Below are 27,851 nucleotides of genomic sequence, written 5' to 3'. Positions count from 1 at the left end.
TTTTTAGAAGATTTTATTTTTAAGTAATCTCTATACCCAGTGTGGAGCTTCAAGTCATAACCTGTATATCAAGAGTCATGTGTTTTATCAATGGAGCCAGCCAGGCACCCTGGTACTTCTGTAGTTTAACAATTTTCAGGATAGAGACCTAGAGCACTCATTATTCTTTCCTATAGCTTTACAATGTGTTAATCAGGTTAGCAATAGCAAACATATCTCGAAATCTGTCTTAGATTGTTTTTGTTGTCTAATTATCTTCAGTCTTTAAAGGAGGCAACATATATATTATATGCAAAATAAGTTTATATATTCCTGCAGTATTGTTGCATGTTAAGGGCAGGACATATTTACTTAGGGATTGGTTGATTTTGTCAACGTCACTTTTTTGAAAAGTTTTTGGTGAAATTCTCGTTGGATTTTCTTTAAAGATTTTATTTACTCAGGAGAGACACACAGGCAGAGACACAGGCAGAGGGAGAAGCAGGCTCCCTGTGGGGAGTCTGATGCAGGACTTGATCCCGGGACCCTGGGATTACAACCTGAGCTGAAGGCAGATGCTCAACCCCTGAGCCACCCAAGTACCCCTCTGGCTGGATTTATACTGCTTTATATTCTTTAAAGAAAAAGTCTCTTTATCCTTCTTCCAACTTTCAAAGCAGAGTTGAGAAAGAACACTAAACAGGATCTGCAAACACAGGACTTGTTCATCCAGGTTCATCAATTGGTCCTTTTAATGTTGCTAGCTGTCCCGTATTGAACTGGAAACCAAAACCTTCTGGACAGACCAAACTAAATGTAAGAGGAATGTTGGGTACTTCTGGTTTGATATCTCTTCTCCATTTTTTTTTTTTTCAATCTTTTCAGGATACTAGCAAGAAGATGGTGAGGGCATGCTGTTCTTTGTTTGAGCCTCCCTTGTAGACGGTGGTGGGTTAGCCAGGTTCATAAGACATTTGCATATTAGTCCTCCATTTAAAAAAATGGCTCGTTCAGTGTCTTTAAATTTACTGAGTAGAAGGCACAAAGCAGTGGACCAGAAAGCTTACGCTATTGATTGTTTTTCAGATGTGCTGAAACCAAAAAGAGGAAGTCAGTAGTCTATGGGACATTTCACATATTTCTAACAACAGTTTATTTAATTGTGAAAAAAAATATTGGTGAAATTGACTTTGCGACTCTTACAAGTTGCTTTTGGTGATGCAGCCTGTTTGAGTCTTTGGATGGCAATTGCTAGTATTCTTAGGCTTGGATGTTGTAAGGATGCTCATTATATATGTGTGCAAAATAGTTAAATATGGGAGCCACAAAAATGTTGTTTTCTTTTTAATCCACCACAATATTTAGAAGTTGACTGGACACTTTCAGTTATTTTTTTTTTTAGATTTTATTTATCTATGAGACACACACACACACACACACACAGAGAGAGAGAGAGAGAGAGAGAGAGAGAGGCAGAGACACAGGCAGAGGGAGAAGCAGTCTCCCTGCGGGGAGCCCGACGTGGGACTCAATCCTGGAACTTTGGGATCACGCCCTTGGCCAAAGGCAGACACTCAACCACTGAGCCACCCAGGCACCCCTCAGTTATCTTTTTGAATGAGAAATGATCCTCAACTTTTGTCCGTTCACTCTTTTAGTCGAAATTAAAAGGATTAGTTATTTCAAAAGAACAAGAAAAAAGAACATTAATGATACAGTAATAAAAAGAAGGAAGGAAACAGACATGGCTATAGACTTGCAGAATACTTAAAGGCCTGTCATCCTCAATTTTTCAGACAGATGGCTCTGCAGTTCTCTGGAGGCACCCAGGCCTCTTTCTTGTGCCGCCCCCTTCCCTGCTGTTCTTGGTCTCTCCAGACAGGGGAGCTCTTGCTCTCTCTCTTTTAGATGTTTTCTAGGAGTCCCTAATCCCAGTGTCCCACCCTGGTCGGGAGGGAGGGAGCACTGACTGCCCACGGGTTTTAGGATTTACTCCTTTGGGGCGAGACCTCATTCAGCTCAAGGTGCCTTCTGATTTCACTCTTCTAATCAGTTTTTTTTTCCTTTCATCTGTTTTTCAAGTATCATAATTGACCTTAGGAAAACAAAGGCATTTGAAAATTGAAAAACAATTTTTGGAAATAATTTTCACTTAATCAAAAATTGATGAAGGTCTCCATAGAAAGCATCCAATATTTTCGGCTTATAATGAGCTATTTTCTGTTACCAGGAAAGAAGGAAAATTAGTATGTGTTAAGTGTATTAATATTAGTTTGCAAAAGAACTGTTCTGAGGTAGTTTTTTCACTAGTAAAATTACATTTAAAGTGAATGTGCAGTTTTAATATGTTGCTTACTATGTATTTTCAGCTGCTATAATTAGATGGCAAGGTATAAATTTGTTAAAGTTGACATTTATTTATTTTAAAATTTAAACAGAAAGCTTATGGAAGTATAATTAAGCTTCATTTAAGTAACAATACCTAGATTAAGAGACTAAGAATTTATCGTAGGTGAATTTCATCTAAATTTTTTATTGAGAATCTGCAACAATGTGTAGTAATAAACACCATCAAGTAGTGCTTTTTAAAAGCTTTATGATTTTAAGGCAGACTTAGAAGTGGTAATATAAACTGAAGTGAATGAAGTCTACCACTTTAAACTGTCATGTTCTGTATTTCAAACCTATTTCTGTAGGTTACATCTATTTCCAACTTTTCCTAATTACAAAAAAATCTCAAATTTTTCCTAATTACCAAAAATACAAAAAAAAAAAAAAACCCAAAAAAACCCAAAACCCACCAAACTTGGGTGAACTCTGGTATATTTAACAGTGTATTTATTATTGTTTTGTATACTTTCTCTTTTCTAAAGAACTCAAGAGGGGAAGTATAATAAGCTTCACATTTTATTTCCCAGTGAGTTATAAAAAGATTCACAGTCCTTGAGAAAGCCTCTATAGAGTATTATGTATCATATTGTCATAAGGCAGATAAATATATTATGGTAGTTATGTTGTAAATAATCACTTATAAAACTCAAATAAGAAAGAGAAATCATTAGCAATACTAGCAAAATGGAATGCTCTGGGAGAATTTTATTAAAACAGATGTGGGAAGCTATAGAAATTAAAAATGCTGTCAAATCTTAAATCAACCTAGATTTTACCAAAGTCATGTTCACCCCCAGTCTCCCCCAAGTATTTATTTAGTCTTTTCCCCCCTCCCATAAAGAAAATGTTGAACCGTAACACAGATCTCCCTAGTTCTTCCCACCAGTAGTAGGCTTGGGTTTTCTTCACAAAGCAGAAAGCTCTTTCAAAGTTTTGTATCTCAGAACAGCATTAAAAAAAAGATGAATATTCTACAAACCTCCAGGTGTGGCTGCATTGTCAACCAATGTAGCAGGAGTGGAATTAAGTACCTTTCAAATAGAAAATTGGGGAAGGGTCCTTAAGCAGATGGTGTTGTTCCCTAGCATGACCTTGGATGTCATTGTGCCCTTACTACCCCTCCATCCCCCCCCAAAAAAGATTACCAGGAAAAAGAATTAAGGAGGAAAATTAAGGAAGTTAGAAAAAATTGTAAACTGAGGCCCACAACTCAGTGGGCAGATAGGTAGCAGACAATAGGAGATGTTGAGGAATTTCCAATTTTAATGTTGGGATTTAATTTGGGCCTTTAAAAAAAAAACACTCTGGGGGGCAAAGAAAACACATCTTTGGTCTACTGGCAAGGCAACTCCAGGCTACTTGTTCATGTGGAATATTAATATTATTTCTTTAATATATGAAATAATACTATTTCTAAAGTCTAAAGAGAATCATGTAAACATGATTTTGGGGGCATTTTCTTTCCTTTTAGTCTTTCCTTTCTTTGGTTTGTTTTCGTTTTTTTCATATACTATGAACCTTAACTTATAACTTGCTTTGTATACTTTTACTTACAAGGCACACGGACATGCATGGCTCACATACACACACACACAAGGAATTTCTTAGTTCCACTGAATTGTAAAATTTCTTTTAAGATTTTATATATTTATTTGAGAAAGAGATTGAGAGAATGAGTGCGGGGAAGGGCAGAGAGAGAAACAGACTCCCTGACTCAATCCAGGGACCCTGGGATCATGACCTGAGCCAAAGGCAGGAGCTTAACCAATTGAGTCACCCAGGTGCCCTGAATTTTAGAATTCTTGCTAACTTTCTGATTTAACTTTTATAAACAACAAAAGGCCTCTATTTTGCAAGCCACTGTTCTATGACTTTGCTACCACACAAAATCAGAAAACTCATTCTGACTTCTCCATTGCCTAGATGCTTGTTTAATTCCTTTGGTATATATATTGTCAAGCTTCCTTATTGTAAAATATATCTCTCCAGCCTTAATTCCTGAGGATGTTATAAAATGTGACAGTTAGGCTATAAATATATCAAGTGCTTTAGAAGAAAGATCTTACCCCATGTCCACAAATGTACTTTATTACAGTTATTGGCATTTGGACCCTGGAAAATTAACCATTAGTGAATACTTTGATTTAAATTAAAAACACAAAAAAAAATAAAAACATTTTGGATCTCAAAAATACTGTATTAAGTATAATAATTTGCTTCTGGAACTGAGTAAAAATATTTCCTAGGAACCCCACGAGATGGCGCTTGCCACCCTGTTTCCTCTGTTTTTCCTTACTCTAAGGAAATTCAGCAACAATGTAAGAAGGAACATCTAAATATTTATTTTAAATGTTAGAGTTTAGGTTTTCAGAAAGCTTGACTCTTTAAAATTGATGAGCTTCAGTTTAATATTTTGAAAAGTGTTCATTTTTATTACAGGAGTTAAGACTCTATTGAAGATTTTAAGGTTATTTTGGAAACACTGGGATCTGTGTAATATAAAAAAGGCTGCCTTCATTCCATTTGCCTTTAAACACTTATTTTTAAAGAATATATATGATTTATGAGATGTAGTTTATATGTGTAGCCTCTAAACATTTAAAATACTGACATAAGGATCTGGTGATTAGTAATTATTCTAAAATAATTGTTCTGTTTGTTTAAAATCAGGAAGGTATACTTGGAATATAGCTTAGTATTTCTAAGTAAGAATGAGATTTAATAAATGGAACGGTAATGAAGGGCAGCAGGAATTCACCCAATCATTATATGGATCCTTTTTACCCCTGTATATTTAGTATGTAATTAACACTATTTTATTTTACACGGTTACTGTTTACATTATCATTGTTAGGGAAGGGAATTATATTGAAATCACGTTGAGGTTGCTAAGGGAAGTTTTATTTAAGATTTTCATTTATTTATTCATGAGAGTCACAGAGAGAGGCAGAGACAGACATAGGCAGAGGGAGAAGCAGGCTCCCTGTGGGGAGCCCGATGTGGGACTGGATCCCAGGACGATGGGATCGCAACATGAGCCAAAGGCAGACGTTCAACCACTGAGTCACCCAGGTGTCCCAAGTTTTATTTATTTATTCTTGCTGAGGGAAGTTTTATATTTTTTTATTGTTTTCTGAAATCCCGAACATAATTTCAATGAAAACTATATCATAAAAGACTAAGGAAAGTGTATCCACTAAAATTTAGAGCTAATTAAGTTTAGGTCTGATTTTTTTTTTTTCAGCCTCATCATAAAAGTGGTCAAGCATTAGAGTCAAAGGTACATTATGGAATAAGAACAGTAAAAGGAACCTACTGTTGAAAATGAAGTCAGACTTTTTGAAAAATTAAATTGAAGCTTATAACCAAATATTTTAGATGGTTGTGAAAGTAGTCATTTCTTTCACCATTCTTACAAAGGTCTGGGAAGAAGGAATCTATTATATATGAAGAAAGAATCACTAGTTTTCTTTTTTTAAACAATTATTGTATGTGCTGGCTGCTAAGCATACATAATATGTTCTGTGGGTAGGCTGCACGTTGAGGCTGTTCCTTTGTTAGCTTGCCCTTTTCTGTATCAAGGGTGCAGTGTTCAGTTTCATGTTGCCTTCATTCCCATCATACTGTTTGATACAGGATCTATCTTAAATGGGTTTATAAAACACAGTCTCTTTAAAAGTCAATCATTTTCATTGAATGTATGTGAACATTGAATTTAAACTTAGTTTCTGAGCTAAGGAACTTTGTGAGAAACCTCGGTCAGAGAAATGTAATAGAGGAGCAGATGTAGCGGATGCACACATAGCACACAGTGCTGATTCATCCCCTGGCATCTTTGAATACTGAGATCTGAAGATTTTATTTTTAAAGTGCTATGATTTTCCATTGATGAAATGAAGATTGCACTTTCAAATGTGCCCATTTCCAGGGTTAAAAAAAACAAAATTTAACTGAGTACATATGAAGATCTAATTGTTTTTTTTCAAAGATTCATGAATCGATATCCCGTCTAGCAAATACAAAGGAGCTCCAAAGGGCTGCAGGAGAGGAAAGATTTTTAAAGGCAGAAAGAGTAGGACCAGGAGGGACCTGGGGGTGGGGGGGGAGGATTATTTCGGGCAAGGTTATCTCTCTTTGGGAGCCATAGGAGTTATCAGATGGATTACCTCACTAGTGCTGATCAGGAGATTCCAGACTGATAACCCATCAAGATTTCATTCTTGGGGAAGGTTGAAACTCCAGTTAGGAGTCTCAGTTTGGTGACAGTACTTAGTGCAAGTGACTTCATTTGGGGCCTGTAGGTTTTTTTTTAAGCATCAGGTTTTTTTCTATAATTAAATTTTTAAAAATCTGAAGATGAAAAAAAAAAGCAGTAGATTTCTTTTCTTCCATCTTTAGATTTATAGTACACATTTGAGAACAAAGGAAAATAGCTTAAACTAGAATGTGTTCTTTATGGGTCTTCTCCATCATATTTTTAGACATTGTAGATATGTAATTGTCAAGGAAAGGATTCACCTTGTCAGTTGGTCAGCTGATTGACTTGTTTTTTTTCTGAATGCATGAGTTCTGAAGTCTGATTCTAGACTTAGATATATTTATTTCTTCTATTCTCTATTCTCTAACTGTGGAATGCTCAATTTATATGTGGAACCTCCCTGAGATTTTTTGGCCTATAACAAACACTATTTGAGATAATTATTGCACCCTCCTCATACATGGTCAGTAGGACTACTGTTATTATACTAAGAACAGTGGAATTGTAAGGAGCTGTATTTATTTGTTCCTCAAGGAATTTTTTTTCGTTTTTATTTTTTATTTTTATTATTATATTTTTGCTGAAATTCTATTTTATTTTATTATTATTATTATTATTTTTAATAATAAATTTATTTTTTATGGGTGTTCAATTTACCAACATTCAGAATAACACCCAGTGCTCATCCTGTCAAGTGCCCCCCTCAGTGCCCGTCACCCATTCACCCCCACCCCCCGCCCTCCTCCCCTTCCATCACCCCTAGTTCGTTTCCCAGAGTTAGGAGTCTTTATGTTCTGTCTCCCTTTCTGATATTTCCCACACATTTCTTTTCCCTTCCCTTATATTCCCTTTCTATTATTTATATTCCCCAAATGAATGAGAACATACACTGTCCTTCTCCAATTGACTTACTTCACTCAGCATAATACCTTCCAGTTCCATCCACGTTGAAGCAAATGGTGAATATTTGTCGTTTCTAATGGCTGAGGAATATTCCATTGTATACATAAACCACATCTTCTTTATCCATTCATCTTTCCATGGACACTGAGGCTCCTTTCACAGTTTGGCTATTGTGGCCATTGCTGCTAGAAACATCGGGGTGCAGGTGTCCCGGCGTTCCATTGCATCTGAATCTTTGGGGTAAATCCCCAACAGTGCAATTGCTGGGTCGTAGGGCAGGTCTATTTTTAACTCTTTGAGGAACCTCCACACAGTTTTCCAGAGTGGCTGCACCAGTTCACATTCCCACCAACAGTGCAGGAGGGTTCCCTTTTCTCCGCATCCTCTTCAACATTTGTGGTTTTCTGCCTTGTTAATTTTCCCCATTCTCACTGGTGTGAGGTGGTATCTCATTGTGGTTTTGATTTGTATTTCCCTGATGGCAAGTGATGCAGAGCATTTTCTCATGTGCATGTTGGCCATGTCCATGTCTTCCTCTGTGAGATTTCTCTTCATGTCTTTTGCCCATTTCATGATTGAATTGTTTGTTTCTTTGGTGTTGAGTTTAATAAGTTCTTTATAGATCTTGGAAACTAGCCCTTTATCTGATAGGTCATTTGCAAGTATCTTCTCCCATTCTGTAGGTTGCCTTTTAGTTTTGTTGACTGTATCCTTTGCTGTGCAAAAGCTTCTTATCTTGATGAAGTCCCAATAGTTCATTTTTGCTTTTGTTTCTTTTGCCTTCGTGGATGTATCTTGCAAAAAGTTACTGTGGCTGAGTTCAAAAAGGGTGTTGCCTGTGTTCTCCTCTAGGATTTTGATGGAATCTTGTCTTACATTTAGATCTTTCATCCATTTTGAGTTTATCTTTGTGTATGGTGAAAGAGAGTGGTCTAGTTTCATTCTTCTGCATGTGGATGTCCAATTTTCCCAGCACCATTTATTGAAGAGACTGTCTTTCTTCCAGTGGATAGTCTTTCCTCCTTTATTGAATATTAGTTGACCATAAAGTTCAGGGTCCCCTTCTGGGTTCTCTATTCTGTTCCATTGATCTATGTGTCTGTGTTTGTGCCAGACCCACACTGTCTTGATGACCACAGCTTTATAGTACAACCTGAAATCTGGCATTGTGATGCCCCCAGCTATGGTTTTCTTTTTTAAAATTCCCCTGGCTATTCGGGGTCTTTTCTGATTCCACACCAATCTTAAAATAATTTGTTCTAACTCTCTGAAGAAAGTCCATGGTATTTTGATAGGGATTGCATTAAATGTGTAAATTGCCCTGGGTACCATTGACATTTTCACAATATTAATTCTGCCAATCCATGAGCATGGAATATTTTTCCATCTCTTTGTGTCTTCCTCCATTTCTTTCAGAAGTGTTCTATAGTTTTTAGGGTATAGATCCTTTACCTCTTTGGTTAGGTTTATTCCTAGGTATCTTATGCTGTTGGGTGCAATTGTAAATGGGATTGACTCCTTAATTTCTCTTTCATCAGTCTCATTGTTAGTGTATAGAAATGCCATTGATTTCTGGGCATTGATTTTGTATCCTGCCACGCTACCAAATTGCTGTATAAGTTCTAGCAATCTTGGGGTGGAGGCTTTTGGGTTTTCTATGTAGAGTATCATGTCATCGGCAAAGAGGGTTTTTTTCATTTTAAAAGTGTAACATACAGAACGGAAAAATAGAAGATACAGAGGCATGTTTAAGTAAAATACACAAATAAGTAAACAAATAAGTGAAATACAGGAGTCCTAAGCTTGGTAATTTACCACAAAATGAAGACACCTGTGTGACTAGTACTCTTATCAAGGAATGAACATTACTGAGCATCCTAGATAGACCCCTTTGGAGGGCCTTGGTCTGTCTCATCTGGCCTCCTCAGAGTTTATCACTATCCTTCCATTACTAGTAGGGGCTAGCTTTACCCATTTTTTTTAACTTTTTTTTTTTTTTTTTGGTGTGTAAGAGAACATTATAAGAGAACATTGTATTTTTATTTTATTTTTCTAAAGATTTTATTTATTCATGATATATATAGAGAGAGGCAGAGACACAGGCAGAGGGAGAAGCAGGCTCCACACCGGGAGCCTGACGCAGGACTCGATCCCAGGACTCCAGGATCACACCCTGGGCTAAAGGCAGGCGCTGAACCACTGAGCCACCCAGGGATCCCCTGTATTTTTAAAATACATTCTTAAATGATAAGAACAGAATTTCATGGTATAAAACTGTTTTGAACTCATGAAAGATACTAGTACCGAGGCTATGTGCTGTTGCCTACAGGAAAAGTCTACAACAAACAACGTAACCTTACACATGTTTTCACACTTGTCACCAGTGGCAGAGGAGGATAAATGCGTGGGGTTAGAGATTGCTGGGGGACATTTCTGTGTCATAAACTGATACAACTAAAAGCATGATATTTCTTTGAACTAAATGTTATCTTAAAAATTAGGGAATTTCGGGATCCCTGGGTGGCGCAGCGGTTTGGCGCCTGCCTTTGGCCCAGGGCGCGATCCTGGAGACCCGGGATCGAATCCCACATCAGGCTCCCGGTGCATGGAGCCTGCTTCTCCCTCCGCCTGTGTCTCTGCCTCTCTCTCTCTCTCTGTGACTATCATAAATAAATAAAAAATTTAAAAAAAAAAAAAATTAGGGAATTTTGATATTCTCCATAATTTGTCCATTTTTCATATAATGTTTTTCCATATTAGAAAAGAAGCATCTACCAGTGCTTTCTTTAGTTAACGGAGAAAATGCTGATGAATTGAATTGTCACTTTTGAAGGGGAGGAGGATGGGGCCTTGGGGTAACTGGGTGATGGACACTGAGGAGGACGCTTGATGGGATGAGCACTGAGTGTTATACTGTGTGTTGGCAAATTGAATTTAAATGAAATATTTAAAAAAATGAATTGTCACTTTTGGAAAACTGCATTGAATTGAAGAGCGTTTAGATTCATATACGCATGTTCAAATGGGATGAATTTTTGTATTGCTTTGTGAGATGTGTTCGGGCAGGAAGGATGCTGAGGAGCTCAGATGTTGTTTTTGTGCTTCACTTACAGTTTCAATAAGTGTCATCTGAGAAGCTAAACTGCTTTTTGTATGGAAAACTGCAAGTCACTTATTCATAGGTTAACATCTTTTATTTTCTCAAAAATATTTGTTCAAGGAATACTTTCAGAGATGGACGACAGTGGCTCTGTGAAAGATACAGTGGCTTCTGGGGTGCTCAGTGCCCTTGCTGCTGACAATCGTCCACAATGTTACCTGTCTTCTTTTTAGCCCAGTTTCTGGATATGTGCCCATGAATTTTTTAGTTGTTCTCAAAACTCTTGCTCTATCATCAAGCACTTTGCAAAATGACATGTCTACATAGATGTTATTATTATAAGTAAATGAACAAAGACCAACTTATTAAAATTCTCCAACTTGAAATTAAAGAGCCAGATTCTTCCTCAGCCAGCTGCGTAAGGAGGTATTTGAGCACATGAAAGGATGTCATTTGCTGATGGAAGCTTTCTCGAATTTGGTTCCCTCCTTTTGCCACATGTGGATTCGACTATAGTCAAAACACAAAATTTGACCAAATTTTACATTCAAGGTGATTCTTAAACTGACCTTTAGGGAAGTTTTAAACAGTTTTAAAATTGGCAAAATTAGCTTGTGGTCGAGCTTCTTACTTTATTGTTACTTGCTAAAATGTATTTATTGTTTAGTTGCAAAATATCTTTGGAATTTTGCCTTCCAAATTTATATGATTACAAACCACGACATGAGTGATAGCTGCATTGCGGCTATTTCTTATCCAGATCTTCCTTGCCTTACGATGAGATGATGTTCCCAATAAACCCATCACAAGTTGGGCAGCCTGGGTGGCTCAGTGGTTTAGCGCCGCCTTCAGCCCAGGGCCTGATCCTGGAGATCTGGGATCAAGTCCCATGTCGGGCTCCCACCGTGGAGCCTGCTTCTCCCTCTGCCTGTGTCTCTGCTTCTCTCTCTCTCTCTCTCTCTCTCTCTCTGTGTGTGTGTCTCTCATAAATAAGTAAATAAAATCTTAAAAATAAATAAATAAACCCATCACAAGTTGAAAATATCAGAGGTTGAAAATTCACTGAGTATACCTAACATACTTAATGTCATAGCTTTGCCTCGCTTACCTTAAATGTGCTCCGAACACTTACGTTTGCTTGCAGTTGGATAGAATCCTCTAACACAAAGCCTATTTTATAATATTGACTATCTCATGTACTTTATTGAATACTGTACCGTAAATGAGAAACAGAATGGCTGTAAGCATATTGGTTCTTTGCCCGGCCTGATCGCTTGCTGACCGGGTGCTGTGGCTGCCACTGTGCAGCAGCGTCACAAGAGAGGGTCCTACACACCTGGCTGGCCCTGGAAAAGATCCAAATTCAAATCTGAAAGTTTGATTTTACTGAATGCAGATTGCTTTCTGCCACTGTGAAGTTGAAAAATCATTAAGGTGAACCATCTTATGTTGAAGAGTATCTGTATATTAAAAATATGAAGGTTTAGGTTCATTTGTTCACAACGATTTGATCATTTTAAAAATCATTTTTTAGGGACGCCTGGGTAGTTCAGCAGTTGAGTGTCTGCCCTTGGCTCAGGGCGGGATCCCGGGATCCTGGGATCGAGTCCCCCATCGGGCTCCCCTCAGGGAGCCTGCTTCTCCCTCTGCCTGTGTCTCTGCCTCTCTCTCTGTTATCTCTCATGAATAAATAAATCTTAAAAAAATTTTTAAGTCATTTTTTAGTACATCTTATGCCTGTGAGATGATGAGTACAAATCATGACTGATTCATTAGTTGTGGTTGAGGAAAAACATAACATCCTAATCACCATTAGAAAACCAGGGATAAAAAAAAAAAAAAAAAAAGAAAACCAGGGATATACCTTATCTAAATTTTTTCTGATCATTTGTACTTCCAAATGCACAATAAGCTTAATTATGGATCCTCTTTAAAAAATCATGCCCCTATTTGAGAACAGCCTTTTTTAAAATTAAAATCATAATAAATACTGTAAAATTTCACCTGCAGAAATAGGACTTCAGGTACTTTTATGTTCTGGGAACTCAGAATGTCAGAGAAGTGGGGCTAAATGCAGTGTTTATAAACCTGATCAGTTGTAATTGTAGCAGCAGGAAATTGGACTGATGTGTGGGAGTTTGGGAGGGTTTTCATTTGTTTGTTTCAGGTAAATAAGCAAACAAAATGAACATGGATACTTAGGGTGAAAACTTTATTTTTCTTCTAAATCTTGCTGTTGGGTGCTCCTGCTCTCTTGATGGACTGAAGATAGCAGAGGTGGTGTTGGTCAGTGTTACCAGCCTGTCTTGTTTTCAGAGCACTAGCTTTTATTGTTCACTTACACGGGAGAGCAAGAATAATACCATCATAACATAAAAGTGCGAGTGGTCCCAGTTATGTTTTTATACAGAAGCATTTCTATCCTTAGGGCTTTCGAAACCTCCCTTTTCTCCAGGGAAGAGCTGGAATCTTCTGGGAATACAAACATTCCAAAATTAGAAATCTTGGCATAAAATTGCTCTAAAAAGAGGTGCCTTGCTAAACCTGTACAGCCTAACTATTGCTGTGTACCGTGTGGGATACAGGTGACCAGAACCTGTTAGCGGGCAGGTTTCCTGGGCTGACTGTAGAGAAAAAAGAGTGGAGAGGCCTGCGATTTTAGCTTGAGTGACATTATTAGGTTGTTCCTGCCTTCTATTAAAATAATATACTTAGCATATTATCCAGAATACCTCCCATTTAATCAAATTAAATAATTATTCTATTTATCAAGAACAAGTTATTATGGTTGATAATACCTCTCATTATTTTGTTTCCAGAGCTCGTCCTCTTTCATTGTAATCCCACCAAATCCTAAAATACACTGCACGTTCATGAAATTTAGTAAATGGCAAAGTTGGGATTGAAATTGGCTCACCTGGTATCCAGTAGCAACTCTGTGGTAACATATCTCAAACTACATTGTGATTATTTAATGTCTTTTTTCAGGCCTTGGCTATGGAATTCTCAAGTATAGGATTGTGTTCTATTCACATTCATTTCTAATTTAGCCCTAGCTCTCATCTGTAGTTGGTACTTGATACGTGTTTGATGAGTAGATGAATGGGATTTTATCTGTTTGAAAGTGATGAAGATTTTCTTCTCTTGAGTCACTAAAAGTTTGGCTATCATTTTGATTTCTAGACTATTTTAAAGCCATTTTATATTATATTTTATGAATTTATTAGTGTAGTCACTATGGAAAGGTAAGAGATAGTATGCTGAGAACAATTTAAAATTATTGTATATCATTAGTTACATTTCACACTAGCTAGAATTTATTAAGATGTATTTGAAATCTAGAATCTTTATTGCATTTTGATAAATGCCAGTGTAAGAAAAAGAACTAGAAGTAATGATAAACTAGAACTGATGAGAGATGGATTTGAAGCCTAGAATTAATATTTATCAAATGGCTACATCTCCTAATGTGATGCAGTGGTGAGTATAAATCATCTCTGCTGTAGTAGGCTTGCAGAAATGCTTTCCCTGAATACTGGCTGGCTTTGTGGATATTTGGACATGGCTCTTCCACACTCAGAAGAACCTTGCCTTTGGTTTAATGCTCTGCTGTTGCCATCTTAAAATTCTTAATTTTTGAACAAGGGACTTGAAAATTAGATAACAGGTTCTGATTTGAATCATGGTGAAATAATCACAGAAATATAGGATGAGGACATTCTACAAGATAAATGTTACAGATTTTTTTTTTTTTTTTACAAATGTCATTGTCATGAAAGATTTTTTAAAAAGGTAGAGGAGCAAGAAGTGTTCTTGCCTAAAGACAAGGCAACCAAATGCGATGTGTGAACCTTAATTGGATCCTGTATCAAAGAACAAAAAAGGACATTTTTTATGTAATTGGGTATATTTGATGGTATGTTTAAATTTTGATTACCATCAGGGTCCCTTTTATTCAATATTAATTTTGGGGTTTCTTTTTTGAGAAGATCTGTTTGTTAGGGGTTTTCTAAAGAATGAAGGAAATTTTACCTTTTTAAAAAATAAAACAATATCTTGCAAACCATATTGCAAGAAGAAACCATATGGGGTTTCTTTTTTTTTTAAAAAAAGATTTTATTTATTCATGAGAGACAGAGAGAGAGAGAGAGAGAGAGAGAGAGAGGCAGAGACACAGGCAGAGGGAGAAGCAGGCTCCATGCAGGGAGCCCGAGGTGGGACTGAATCCCGGGTCTCCAGGATCAGGCCCTGGGCTGAAGGCGGCGATAAACTACTGAGCCATTCAGGCTTCCACCATATAAATCTCAGATACATTAAGGGGTTTTTATGATTTTTTTTTTTTGTATCTTAAAACATTTTGCCACTTTATCATTCTAGGAATTATTTCATCATTACTTTTCCTTTATTCCCAATTATGCTAAAAAAAACCTCTAATAAGAAAACAGAAGAACACTGTAGTTGTGGCATACATGCTCACTACTTTGTTTTTGTCCAGTTTCCTTACTTTGCTACCCAAAGTATTGTGTTGTCTTTTAAGAAGGTACAAAAGAAGGTATGGAGACGCTATCTTTGTAGTTGTGTTGTTTTAAAATTTCATTGAATACACTTCATTGAACACACATCATTGAACATAATTAGAAATGTAGACTTTTCTATTTCCTGCACATAATGGCAGAGCAAAACATTGTGACAGAGGAAGACATTTTGCAATAGATAAATCAGAAAGAAGATGAGCTCTGTCTGTGAGCTCTGCCACAGCTCATCTACAGCTCATCTACAGTATTCTAGACTGTAATGGTGATGGTTAAATTTATCATACAGAAGAAATCTCAGATTGTGAATTATCAAGTGATGATATCCAAGATCCGGGGTCAGCAAGTCAGCTTACTACCTGTTTTCTTTTTTTTTTTTTTTTTAAGATTTTATTTATTTATTCACAAGAGACGCAGAGAGAGAGAGAGAGAGAGAGAGAGAGAGAGAGAGGCAGAGACACAGGCAGAGGGGAAGCAGGCTCCATGCAGGGAGCCCGACATGGGACTTGATCCTGGGTCTCCAAGATCACACTCTGGCTGAAGGCGGTGCTAAACCGCTGAGCCACCTGGGCTGCCCCTTGCTACCTGTTTTCATAAGTAAAGTTTTATTGTGAAATACATGCCCATTTGTTCATATATTGTCTAGGGCTACTTTCCCACTCTGCAGGCAGAGTTACATAGTTGAGAGAGGTGGTTTGGCCAGCAAAGCTGAAAATATCTGGCTCCTTATGGAAAAAAATTACCAACTAAAGTGTTAGGTGCATTTTCTCAAACTCAAGAATTGATGATGAACAGTATGTATCTAAAGAAAAAGGAAATAGCGTATTCATATCCAGTTAGTCATTCAATAGGAAGAATTTCATTGCTTCATTTTGTAGCAAGAATCTGGCCCATCCCATTCTGCTAATAGGACAATGGACATTATTTTTTCATTTTCCCTGAGGCTTATGCACAAAAATATACCTAATACAGTTTTTACATGGACATATGCCTGTGGTAGGTGTGTGTACAGAAGTGACAGGAAGGAAATAGATGGTGTAGGAATGATCAGTTTATTGGACTGGTCATTTAATTAGTTTTTATGAATCTAAAAAGTTTTGCAGTTATGGAGCAAAGAAGATTACTCTCTTCAGCAAAATTATGAGCCATCTGATTTTTCAAAAGTGCTATGTTTTGAAGATGTAGGTGCAAGAGGAAAAACCAGAAATAGTTATAAACTAGGACATTAAGAAGATGTTTTTAAAATATGAAATACTGCATTTTGACAATTCAAGTGCCAGAAAAAGAACCAGTACAATGATAAGACAAATTCTTTTAGAGATGTACTTGAGACCTGGACTCTGTATTTATTAACATGGATATGTACGTGCATGTATGACTGCCAGTGAGCAATTGGTTGTATTCAAAGAATGATGTCTGCTTAAGGTATATTCAAAACAGAAAAATGCAGAATAAAATTTGGGTTTGCATGTTAAATTTTCATTAAATTTCTAATATGTTGTTTTTCACTATCATTTCAGTCTTGAATTGGTAAATTATTCATAAAATGACCTAAATATACAAAAATTAAAAAGTTTCATGGACCCAGATAGTAAATTGGGTCCTGGTTTTTGGTTGATTTGGTTGTTTGTTGTGATGGTTGTTTTTCCTAGCTTACAAAGGGTTACTTTCTTTGGTATGATAACAGCATTATTTGTGTGTAAGAGGATGTTTTTATTTTCAGGATAAACATGCTGAACTATTTATGAGTGAAATTTTATCTGAAATTGTTTTAGGGATATATAGGGAGAAGAGTATAGAAGTAACAAATGGGCAAATGGGTTAACAATCAGTGAATTTAGATGAAAGATGCAGTAAAGAATGTACTATTCTTTCAATTTTTTATAGATTTGGATATTTTCAAAATAAAAAAAAATGAGAAAGGGTGGCTTAGTGGTTTAGTGCCTGCCTTTGGCCCAGGGCGTGATCCTGGAGACCCAGGATCCAGTCCCACATCGGGTTCCCTGCATGGAGCCTGCTTCTCCCTCTGCCTGTGTCTCTGCCTCTCTCTGTGTGTGTATGTCTCTCATGAATAAATAAATAAAATCTTAAAAAAAAAAGAGAAAAAAAATCACGGAAATGAAAATTGGGTTCTCCAATAGATGAAAAAAGAACTCTTTCCCCTGCTTCCCTACCCTTTTCTTTTAGAGGAAAGACTTGTATTTATATTATAAATATATATAAAACCTATTTATTTATTTGTTTAACTTGCTCTGATCGCATCAGCATTTTACTGCTGAGTAGTAGAGGAATAAAATGGTAAGGTGAATAATATGCATTTGTTTGCCACCAGGGGTTTTCTTAGAAAAAGCATTCTTGTGCTTTCAAAAAATATTACATTTACCAGTAAAATGCAGAAATTTTCTTCCTTATCTATGAGGCAAGTTTGTTACAACAGGTAATGCGCAGTGGACAGGTTAGCTTGTGTCAATATGTTACCTGTCATTTTTATCATTTTTTTATGGCTTGTTTACATAGAAAATATAGAGAATTTTCTTTAAAATTATAAGCATATGTTTTATATCAAGAACTCAGATTTTCTGAAATTGTTTTTTGTGTATAAAACATGCATGAAAGAATCCAGTCTCATATATGTGTATGTATTAATGATATGAATGAAATTATATTACTTTGCCTTTATTTTTGAGCATTTCATTATTGTTGGAAAAATATTTACTATCAGCATATTTGCTTTGACTTTCAAAAGTATACCAAATATTTGAAAATTTATGAGAAAACAATTTGATCTGTCATTTGTGAGCTGTAAAAAAAACCATTTATTTTTGTTATGATATATCACAAGAATTTTAAGTCTTATTAGAGATAAATAATTCTCCCATACAGACTGATAAAGGCACATGCTTTTCCATTGCTGTCATTTCTCTGTGCTTGATGTTGCTTTGAATCAGATAAGTCTTTTTTCATTTTCCAGTGACAATGACCTTTTGTTTTCCAATCCGTAGTATTCAGGATCCTTGAGGGCATTCTAACAATGTTAGTGCAGTAAAGCATGCAGACGGTATTTCAAACAAAATGCTTGTTCACAGCTGTATGACATAAATCATTCAGTCTGCCTTTTCAGTAACAAATAATAGTGCTTATTAGAAAGCTGCATCAAGTCTGGAGTTAAAAGAAGACTCTGTTTAGATATTTTAAAATAAACTGATTATCTGGCTTCCATTTTGGTAAAACTATTGGACTGTCACATTTCATGTGTGAAGTGTGGTGAGCTTTGGCTCAGTATTCTTTCTGAATCCTGAAGGAGAATTGAGGAGAAAAAAGACATGATATTTTTTTTTACTTAAGGACATTTAAAGGATGGTACCTTGAGAAATTTCTAGGTTTTGTGTTTACATGATAGGAGTCCTCACTTCCCATCGGAGCTGGTAGGAATTCACTGAGTTCTAGCTGTGTCTGTGTGCTGCTTTAACTCAAACATTTCTCCATACAGCTTTGATCAATACCTGGTTTTCCACTGGGCCCCATGCTTGATTTTATGTACTTGGATATTATCGTCATTGTGTATACATATAGTGGCATATATTTTCTATATTGTTAAATATATGATTGTCATGGGCATGGGGATTGATATCTTATCAGATAAATGTTGGCTGGAATGGAATTAGACAACTTTGACTCCAAATCAGATAGTCACTTTTTGTTAAACTGTTAGCCACTTATGCTGTAGAAGATGCTCAGTAGCTTCAGAAATGCTCATTGCAGAGTGACGGAAAGGAGTGTTAGGTAGTGACTTCGATTATGGCATCTTATGTGTTCTGAAGATTATCTATGAAAATCTTACTGTGACATCCACATTTCTTTTCCTAGAAATTTCCTTAATGTCAGATACTTCAGGAATCAGGTTAAAAGTTTATTGCTAATAATGACAGCTAGTATTCATTTGCCGGGGGTGAGACTCACAATTAGTAAGTACTAGTAGAAGAGGCAGGTTTCCAAGCACCCAGAGCCCACACTTGTAACCAACCAGTACTGCCAAAGCTAGTAGCACAATGAGGCAGGTCCTCATTGTCCCTTCAGAAACTTAGGTGCCTGGCAGACAATGTATCATTCCTCTTCTTCCTGAGTACCCAAGGGTGAAGCATCCAGCCATCCTTGTTCTTTTGAGTGTTTGAGAGACTCATAAAGAAATATCCAGCAACTTTGTTTCTAGTCATTAATTTTCCAGACTCTGGTGGGTATATTGTCAGCTTCTGTTCTTGGTTTCTGCTCTTCCTAAGAAAATTGTATTTTGCGATCTGGCTTTGAGCAGCATCAGTTGGTCCATTGCTGTCATGCAGCAAGTCCGCCGTGCTCTGTGGAATCTAAAATACTAATAACTGTGTTTCATATACATGTTTTCTGTTTCATGATCCAGTAAAATGTTGAATCACTACAGTTCTATATACCATATGTTGAAGCATAGGCTGTGGTGGAAGGAGGCGTGATCATTGGACAGCATCCCACTCAACTTTGGAAAATACCACTGAGCATAATCACTGTTATTCAGTATTTTCTTTCTGACCTTAGACTTTTAGTTTGATGGTCCCATGTAGAAGAATTTGTGATTGAGGAACTGAAGGATTCTAGTTTTAGGATAATCCTAGATCACTAGTGAAGCTATGAAAGCCCACTTAATTTTCTTTTTATAGTCAACTGAAATAAAATGAAGGTAGAAGACTAGAGAAAGAGAATATCAATTAATTTTACATTCTTACATCCTAGGAACTTTTCAGGATCTCCTCAAATTTTGAGAATATGCTTGTAAATTTATTTTTTCCCATGTTGTTCATATTGTAAACATATTTTCAAACCTTCTCTCTGATAGTGCTGTCTAGTTTAATTCTTCATGGTCTCAGCACTGAACACATTAATACATAGGCGAACACTCTAACCTGACTTTATGACCTCCCTCCCAATAGAGCGAGGAGAACAGTTCTAAGACTTCACTGTTTTCTTTGTCCTAACCTCTGCTATTGTCTGAATGTTGCATTGCTGAACCATGACTACTGCTCAAGCACCACCCACTTCATCTTCTGTTTTCCTGCCTAGTCTTAGATCACTCATTTTTTAAATCATCCCTAGCAAAAGTGATTAATGGTTTAAATATTACAGAAGTAGAAATTTTAAGATGGTAGAAAGTATATCTGCATGTTCTTGCAGGAATTTTTAGCTTAGGAAAACTCAAAGCTGGGAAAGAATTACTGTTCTTGACCTTACAGGACTCCTTCGTAAAATACAGATATTAAATGCCCTTTTTGTCAGTAATCCAATCAAGATGACAGAACTTTAAGAAATCACCCTACTGTAGGACTGAGAGGGAGGCACTTCTTGGAGTTGATGGATTTAACTTAAAAAAAAATTGTTTTTCAGTAATCAACACCTAACATGGGGCTTGACCCTGGAACCCTGAGATCAAGAGTCCCATGCTCTACCAACTGAGCCAGCCAATTTAGCTCACTTTGATAGGTAGCAGCAACCAAAGTTGATAAATGGAAACTCTATTTGGATGTGACAACCAAAGAACATCCTTAACATTTAACTGAAAGTTGTACTCAAGGGATCCCTGGGTGGCTCAGTGGTTTAGCACCTGCCTTTGGCCCAGGGTGTCATCCTGGAGTCTTGGGATCGAGTCCCACATCAGGCTCCCTGCATGGAGCCTGCTTCTCCCTCTGTTTGGGTCTCTGCTTCTCTCTCTCTCTGTATTTCTCATGAATAAATAAATAAAATCTTAAAAAAAAGAAAAAAGAAAGTTGTACTCAAGCTTGAGCTACAGGGAAACCAATAGCAGTAAGAGGACTTTAATAGTGTCAGGAATGAATCTGACCATAAGGGATTTATTAGCCTTAGAAGCTGGTCTTGAAGCTAAATATACATCTCAGGGTTTTATTGTTCAACAGCTTGTGATAGCTGTTGACCCTTGTAGGCTACCCTTGAAATATTTCCTGAAACATTTGCCTTCTGCCTCTGAGAAGTTGTCTTAGCTTTTTTCTTCACATGAACCTCCTTAGATTGTCTCCCTTCAATCCCCAATGCATTTATCCCCCCCACTCTTTTTTTTGCTCTTTCTTAGTGCCTTCATATTTTTAAGTGCAGTCACTTGGCTTTGCATTGTTGGTCTTGTTTCTAACCTAGCATACCTTTATAATAGTATCAGTAGTGGCTAGGAGCATACGATCTGGAGTCAAAGTCTCAGCTCAAGTGCAGATTCTACTGCTTGCGACTTTAAGCAAATGCCTTCATCTCTCTTAAGTACTGGTTTTCTTACCTATAAAACAGTGATAGTAACAGCACTTTATAAAGTTGTTTTTGAGGCATAAATGAAATAAGTATCAAAACATTTAACAAGAACTGAGCACATTGTAAAGTGTTCATGCAACAGAATTTATGCTATCTACTAGTTATTGTCTTAGGCCAGTAGTTCTCAAACTTTTTAATCTCAGAACCTGTTTATACTCTTAAACATTACGTAGGAACCTAAGGACAAACCCACATTTGTTTATGTGGGTTATATGTATTACTGTTTACTGTATTTGAAAATAAAATGGAGAAGCTAAAAAAATTATCATTTGATTTAAAAATAATAATAAACCTATTACATGTTAGCATAAATAACATATTTTATGAAAATAGTTATTTTTAAAGTAGAAGAGTGGCATTCTTTTACATTTTTTCAAAGTCTTGGTGTTTGGCTAAAAAGAAGAAAACTTGTATCTGCAATCATTTGTTGTAATGTGTTGTTTATTTTTTTTAATTTTTAATTTTTGTAATGTGTTTTGATTAGAGTCTATGAAGAAAGTGACGTTATACAAGGATGTAGTTGGAAAAGAGGGAAGTATTTTAGTAATCTTTTGAAATAGTTGTGATTATTCTTTGATACTACACTAAAACTTGACAAGTGGTATTTTCTTCAAGGTCAGTTGCAATGTAGACTCTGATACCATATCACTGAAAATTTCATGCTGTTATATTGGGATTCCTGGGTGGATCAGCGGTTTAGCGCCTGCCTTTGGCCCAGGGCATGATCCTGGAGTCCCGGGATCGAGTCCCGTGTCAGGCTTCCGGCATGGAGCCTGCTTTTCCCTCCTCCTGTGTCTCTGCGCCTCTCTCTTTCTCTCTATGTCTATCATAAATAAATAAATAAATCCTTTTAAAAAAAGAAAATTTCATGCTGTTATATTAAAACCCATTGGTCTATCTTGTACTTTGACTGGATCTTTAACCTATGCATGATAATGCCTTTGTAATTTCTTAAATATTAGCTCAATGAGCTGTGCAGATCTTACAGATGTTAGCACATTTCACCATACAACATATTAAAAAATCACATTCTTTAATATCACTATCCATTTTATCAGAAAAGTCTTTAAATATTAAAGTGTCAAGCTCACGGTAGTGATACAATTTTCTCCAATTTTTTTTTTTAAGATTTTATTTATTTATTCATGAGAGACACAGAGAGACAGGCAGAGACACAGGCCAAGGGAGAAGCAAGCTCCATGCAGGATGCCCGACACGGGACTCAATCCCAAGACTTTCGGATCACGCCCTGGGCTGAAGGCAGCGCCAAACCACTGGGCCACTGGGGCTGCCCAGTTTTCTCCAAAATTCTTTTTTGATGTGTTTATTTATTCATGAAAGACACACACACACACAGAGGCAGAGACACAGGCAGAGGGAGAAGCAAGCTCCATGCAGGATGCCCCATGTGGGACTCAATCCCAGGACTTCGGGATCACGAAAGGCAGATGCTCAACCGCTGAGCCACCCAGGCTTCCCATTTTCTCCAACATTTAATGTTCACTTGAAAGCTTGGATTTTATGGCTGGTAATAAATATTGTCAGTTACTGTCCTTGAAGTGACAAGGTAACTTTGTTTATTTTCAGGAAAATATCTACCAGATATCCAGGTCTGAATAGACATAGTATGTCAGTCATTCTTTCCAGTGAAATTGTGTTTTTGAAAATTGCAGCTAGTCCAGTTCACAACTTAAATGATCTCACATATTTTTTCCCAAGATGACATCATACTGTAGATATGCCTTATACACGCTTCCTGTTTTATCACACAGAATATTAAAAAAGGCACATACTCAAGGGTCAAGATATAGTACAATTAATGCATTTTAAACTGCTTTATCAAGGACATTTTTAAATGAAACTAAATTTGTTTTTAAGCCATGAGTATGTGTGGCAGTGAAGAATACAGTGACAGTATTGTAGTTTGGTGCTCCTGCATTGTTTTGTGCCAAAGCTCAGCAGTTTTACCCTCCGCAGCTTTTGCACTGATAGTGAGAAAAGCAAATAGCTTCTTAGTATACTTATGAAAATAGTTTTGATCTTGTGTATCCCCCTGAAAGAGTCTGACTGATCCACAGGAGTCCACAGACCACACTGAGAATCGCTGTTCCAGGCAATGTGAAAAATAGACAAGAATCTTTGCCCTCATGAAGCTTACATTCTAATGGGAAGAGATGAACAAAAGCCAACATAATTTGGTAAAATGTTCATATTTTGGATAGTGATAGGTACTAAAGAGAAAAAGTATGACAACTAATGAAAACAGAAGAATATGAATTGCCAGGGGATTTTGAACATTTTAGATAGAGTGAAGAGAAGGCCTCATTTAGAAGATGACTTTTGAGTAACGAACTGAAATAGGTGAGGGAGCAAGTCAGGAGAACATTCCAGTCTGAGGGAGCAGTTAGCTGGAAGTGTTTCTTGAATGTTTAATAAATGGCAAGGAAACCAGAGACTGGAGAGGAGGAGTGGAGTGTGCAGTGAGGGGAGATAAGTAGGAGGTGGACCTTGCAAGGTAAGGACAGGTCTTCTAGTATCTTGGGGGTCAGTGCTTTTGAATCACGGGCGTGCACATCAGCTAGGGGGCTTTTGACAATGCAGTATCTGATTTATAGAAGGGAATTGGGTCTTGTGGTTCTGCATTTGTAACAAATTACCAGCTGATGTCAATGTTGTGTTTCACTTTGAGTAGCAGTCTTGTAGGCACTAGTAAAGAGTTTGGCTTTTAGTCTGAGTGACACAGGAAGCCATTGGGGAGAATCTATCAGAACAGTGTCATGTTCTGATGTGTGATTTAACATGTTCAGTTATAAATATTAATAAAGGTAGTGCATCTCTAAGCCCTTATCCAAAACCTCTGGTAACAGATATGCAGTAGAATTCAGAATTTTTCAGATTTTAGGAAGGTAATAGATTTTGTGTATATATATTTTCCAACCCCCCAGCATTGTCTGATATTAGCACTCTGTAATCACCCATTGATATTTCTGCAATGAAACAAATGAACAGTCACACTCAATGGAGTAAGTAAGGACTGCAAATATTCTTATATCCATTCAGGTGAGGTTTTTGCCATTGAATGCATTATAAAGAATTATGAAAATGCTTTTAGGTTCAGGTCAGACAAGTGTGTGTTGCCAAATGAGTTATAAAAATACTTTTACTTTTCAAAGCATATGGGTTTTAGAATTGAGAAAAGGTGGGCCTTTGTTATTATACTTTCAGGTAGTGCTCTTCATATCTTCACACTGCAGGAACTTTTAAGACAAATAAGTCTATTACATGTTCATTTTAGGCCTTGTTGGATGCAGCTGTCGACAAGAGAGAGCTTTCATACCCTGGGTCCTGCTCTCAAAGGAGGAAAAATAGGTACCTATAAATTCAGAGCACAAAGTCTCATTTCCAAAAAGTGTTTTTGCTTCTTGGCAGCTTCTACTGTCATGTGTGCAGTCAAAGCACATTTAATTGAAACATGCTGAGCATTTTATTATACCTTGGGACAGTTAGCATGTGCTTAGAATGATCCAACTCTGCTCATTTGTGGTTAACACAATATTGCTTCCATATCTGATTCTGCTTCCTTTCCTACAGCTTTGAGCTGCCTTATTCTACATTTGGCTCCACATCTTGAAATCTAAAGCAAATTTCTCTGTGTTCTTCACAATCCACTGTTCATTTGTTTTTTGTTTTGTTTGTTTTAAATGACTGGTTTTCTAAGAGAAGTCCAGTTTAAAAGAAGTATATTAAGAAATTATCAGTGATGAGATATGTTGTGATCTTTTCCCATCTCAGTTATCTGTCATGTTAAAGTATTAATAATGGAAGTATTATCTCTCTTTTCCCTATAGGGTTTCATTTAAGGGTTAGTATATCCTCTGTTCTGAGTACCTGTCCTCTTGATGAAGCTTGAAAACATTGACATAAGGCAAGACTTGAAAGGTTTCTGTTTCAATGCTTGCTGGCAAAATGACATGTTGACTCTCATCATTGGGAAATCCTAACTCTTACATGAATCTGTGTCCAAAAATAATGCACATTCTAATAAACACATTCTAGTGCAACTCCTAAGCCAGAGAATATGGCAATAGATTCCTTTTGCTGCAAAACTGTGTTGGTTTATGGGAAATATGTGAGTTAGGAATAATTGTCTCAAAGGATGCATAATAGCAAAGGGAAAAACATCGTTTGCAACTTTTCCTGTAAGGAAAGAACAAGGAGGATATACAGTGGACTCTTAGACATTGAGGAGATGGGGGTGCCCACCTCCCCCACCTCCACACAGTTGGAAATCCGAGTGTAACTTTTGACTCCCCCAAAACTTAACTATAAAGCTTTACTAATAACATAGTTGATTAACAAATATTTTGTATATTATATGTATTATATATTGTATTTTTACAAGAAAGTAAGCTAAAGAAGATAAATTGTTAGTGAGAAAATCATAAGGAGGAGAAAATACATTTTCAGTAATATATTGTATTGATCCCCTAAAAATCCACATGTGGTTGGACGTGTGCAGTTCAAACCCAGGTTGTTCAGGGGTCAACTGTATACTGTTTTGACTGAAGGAAATGAGGGCATTTGAGACAAGAGTTATGGTTCATAGATGACTGTCTAGGAAGCTCCCCACTAAAAGTATAGTTTCAGTTGGTTATTTTCCAGAACTTCTATTTATAAAAAGCAAAAATTCTGAAAATTGAAAACACAAGAGTTTTCATGTGATTACATTTTTAATATCTGTAACTTCAAGAGCTCTGAAAAATTCTGAAAATTGAAAACACAAGAGTTTTCATGTGATTACATTTTTAATATCTGTAACTTCAAGTGCTCTGGATGGTTAAGTCTCCATTGTTGAATTTGGAAAAGTGTTAATCAGGTATATTCTTTTTATATGTGTGGTTCAATGTTTATACCACATGGTATATTCTTTTAAGGATGAATTACAAGGACTTCATAAAGAGTTAACTCATTGCAGTCTGATTTTAGAAGTGAGAGCTATAGAGAGACAAGTAGAAGGATATACTTTTTTGGTATTGTTGAATATTGTGTATTCTTGTTTTTGTGGTAGAGAACTTTAGGAAATGTGTCCTGTTATTAAAGGTGAATTTATTTTGCTTACCTAACAAAATCCAAATGAGAGCCATTTGAGAATGTTGAGATGTTATTGGGAGGCTTGGCAGGAGTTAAATCTTCTCTTGAAGTTCTCTGTCAGAAACCATGTGGTTTAGTGGGCCTGTCTGAGGACTTACTGTGCCAACATGCTAGGATAAACAGTATTAGAAATTATCAGATTCTTTAAAGAGAAAACCTCAGAGAGATATAACTTGCTGTTTAGAACAAAAAAATAGTAGGTTGGAAAAAGATGGTCCTTACCTTTGAATTGAGTTGAGTGACCCAGTTCCTGTGTATAGCTTTTTGTTTCCCAGTGTAGAGTGAAAAGTTTGAGTAAGCAGAAAGACTTGGTTTGTGCAGTCTGTTTGCTAGGTCTGCCAAATTGGTTAGAGGAAACATCGCTTAGGTCTTTAATAAGAGGCCAAACTTGAGTTATAAAAAGGAGGGGTTTCCAAGTTTGGTTCACATTTCATTCAGGAACCTTGGTTGGGCCAAGCTCTGGGTCCATGGTGAAGCGATGAACACTGTATTTACAAAATGTTTGTTTTTGGAGATCTTTGGTGAAGCTACATGTGGGCACTGTAGTTGTAGCCAGAAATTTTCTTCCATATAGTAGTGGTTCTGGGTCATTATTCTCTAAGGAATTAAAAACAATTATCTTTGGTTTTAAAAATAGTTTATTTCTGTCAGAATTGTATCATGACACATCAGTTTTCAACTTGGAACAATTCTAAATGACTTTGTTTCTTCTAAGGGTAAATTTAACTGACCTGATTTGGCCATGACTTTGCAGAGTGAATTTTAATTAGCTTTGTTGAAATGCTTACTTCCCATGTTTGGAAACATTTTCTAGGAAAAAAGTTTAGTCAGGATATGAGACACCTAGAAATGTAGTGAAGCACTTTTTTTTATTTGTATCCTCATTAGTTTAAAATTGTATGTGTTATTATGAGCCTTTTAGTTTTTACCCTGAATTTTTGTATTCCAAGAGATTTATTTATATTTCTCCCCTTCCCCCAAAATATATTTCTTTTAGAGTAAAAGGTTTCATTCTTTTTTTCCGTGACTCTCTCAAATATTATCAATAGTAATTATTTGTTATTTATTGTGAATCTTTTTAAAAAGATCACTTTATAGTAACATAGGATTTGTGATCACAAGCATCTCATTATTTTAGTATGCCAAAATTTGGTACAGAAACAGAATAGCAACATGTCATTAATGCCTTTCGTTTTCTGAT

At 36.5% G+C, this 27,851-nt stretch overlaps 1 protein-coding gene and 1 long non-coding RNA gene across 7 annotated transcripts in view; one reads left to right on the top strand and one right to left on the bottom strand.

Moving 5' to 3' along the window:
- The window catches only part of CHN1 (chimerin 1), a 194,641-nt gene that overhangs the window by 14,187 nt on the left and 152,603 nt on the right, over window positions 1-27,851 (top strand). For 2 of the 6 annotated variants that reach the window (XM_041722806.1, XM_041722803.1), the window contains one exon: window positions 24,795-24,868. The exons of 3 other annotated variants lie outside the window; for them this stretch is intronic. In XM_041722806.1, the coding sequence (XP_041578740.1) occupies window positions 24,805-24,868 (64 nt within the window). In that variant the 5' untranslated portion in view covers window positions 24,795-24,804. Of the gene's footprint in view, window positions 1-24,006; window positions 24,015-24,794; window positions 24,869-27,851 lie in introns of those variants that run through there. One more of the 6 variants, XM_041722799.1, reaches the window with a different exon arrangement.
- Window positions 515-26,979, bottom strand: LOC121471916. The gene is made up of 3 exons (XR_005982732.1): window positions 26,873-26,979; window positions 26,619-26,760; window positions 515-1,070 (listed from the first exon to the last, which is right to left on the bottom strand). It is a non-coding gene; the product is annotated as an uncharacterized LOC121471916 (long non-coding RNA).

The sequence above is a fragment of the Vulpes lagopus genome, chromosome 11, assembly GCF_018345385.1.
Source record: "Vulpes lagopus strain Blue_001 chromosome 11, ASM1834538v1, whole genome shotgun sequence".
NCBI classification, from domain to species: domain Eukaryota; kingdom Metazoa; phylum Chordata; class Mammalia; order Carnivora; family Canidae; genus Vulpes; species Vulpes lagopus.
Note: the sequence above shows the minus strand (reverse complement) of the source record. Positions and strands in the feature narration are given on the sequence as shown.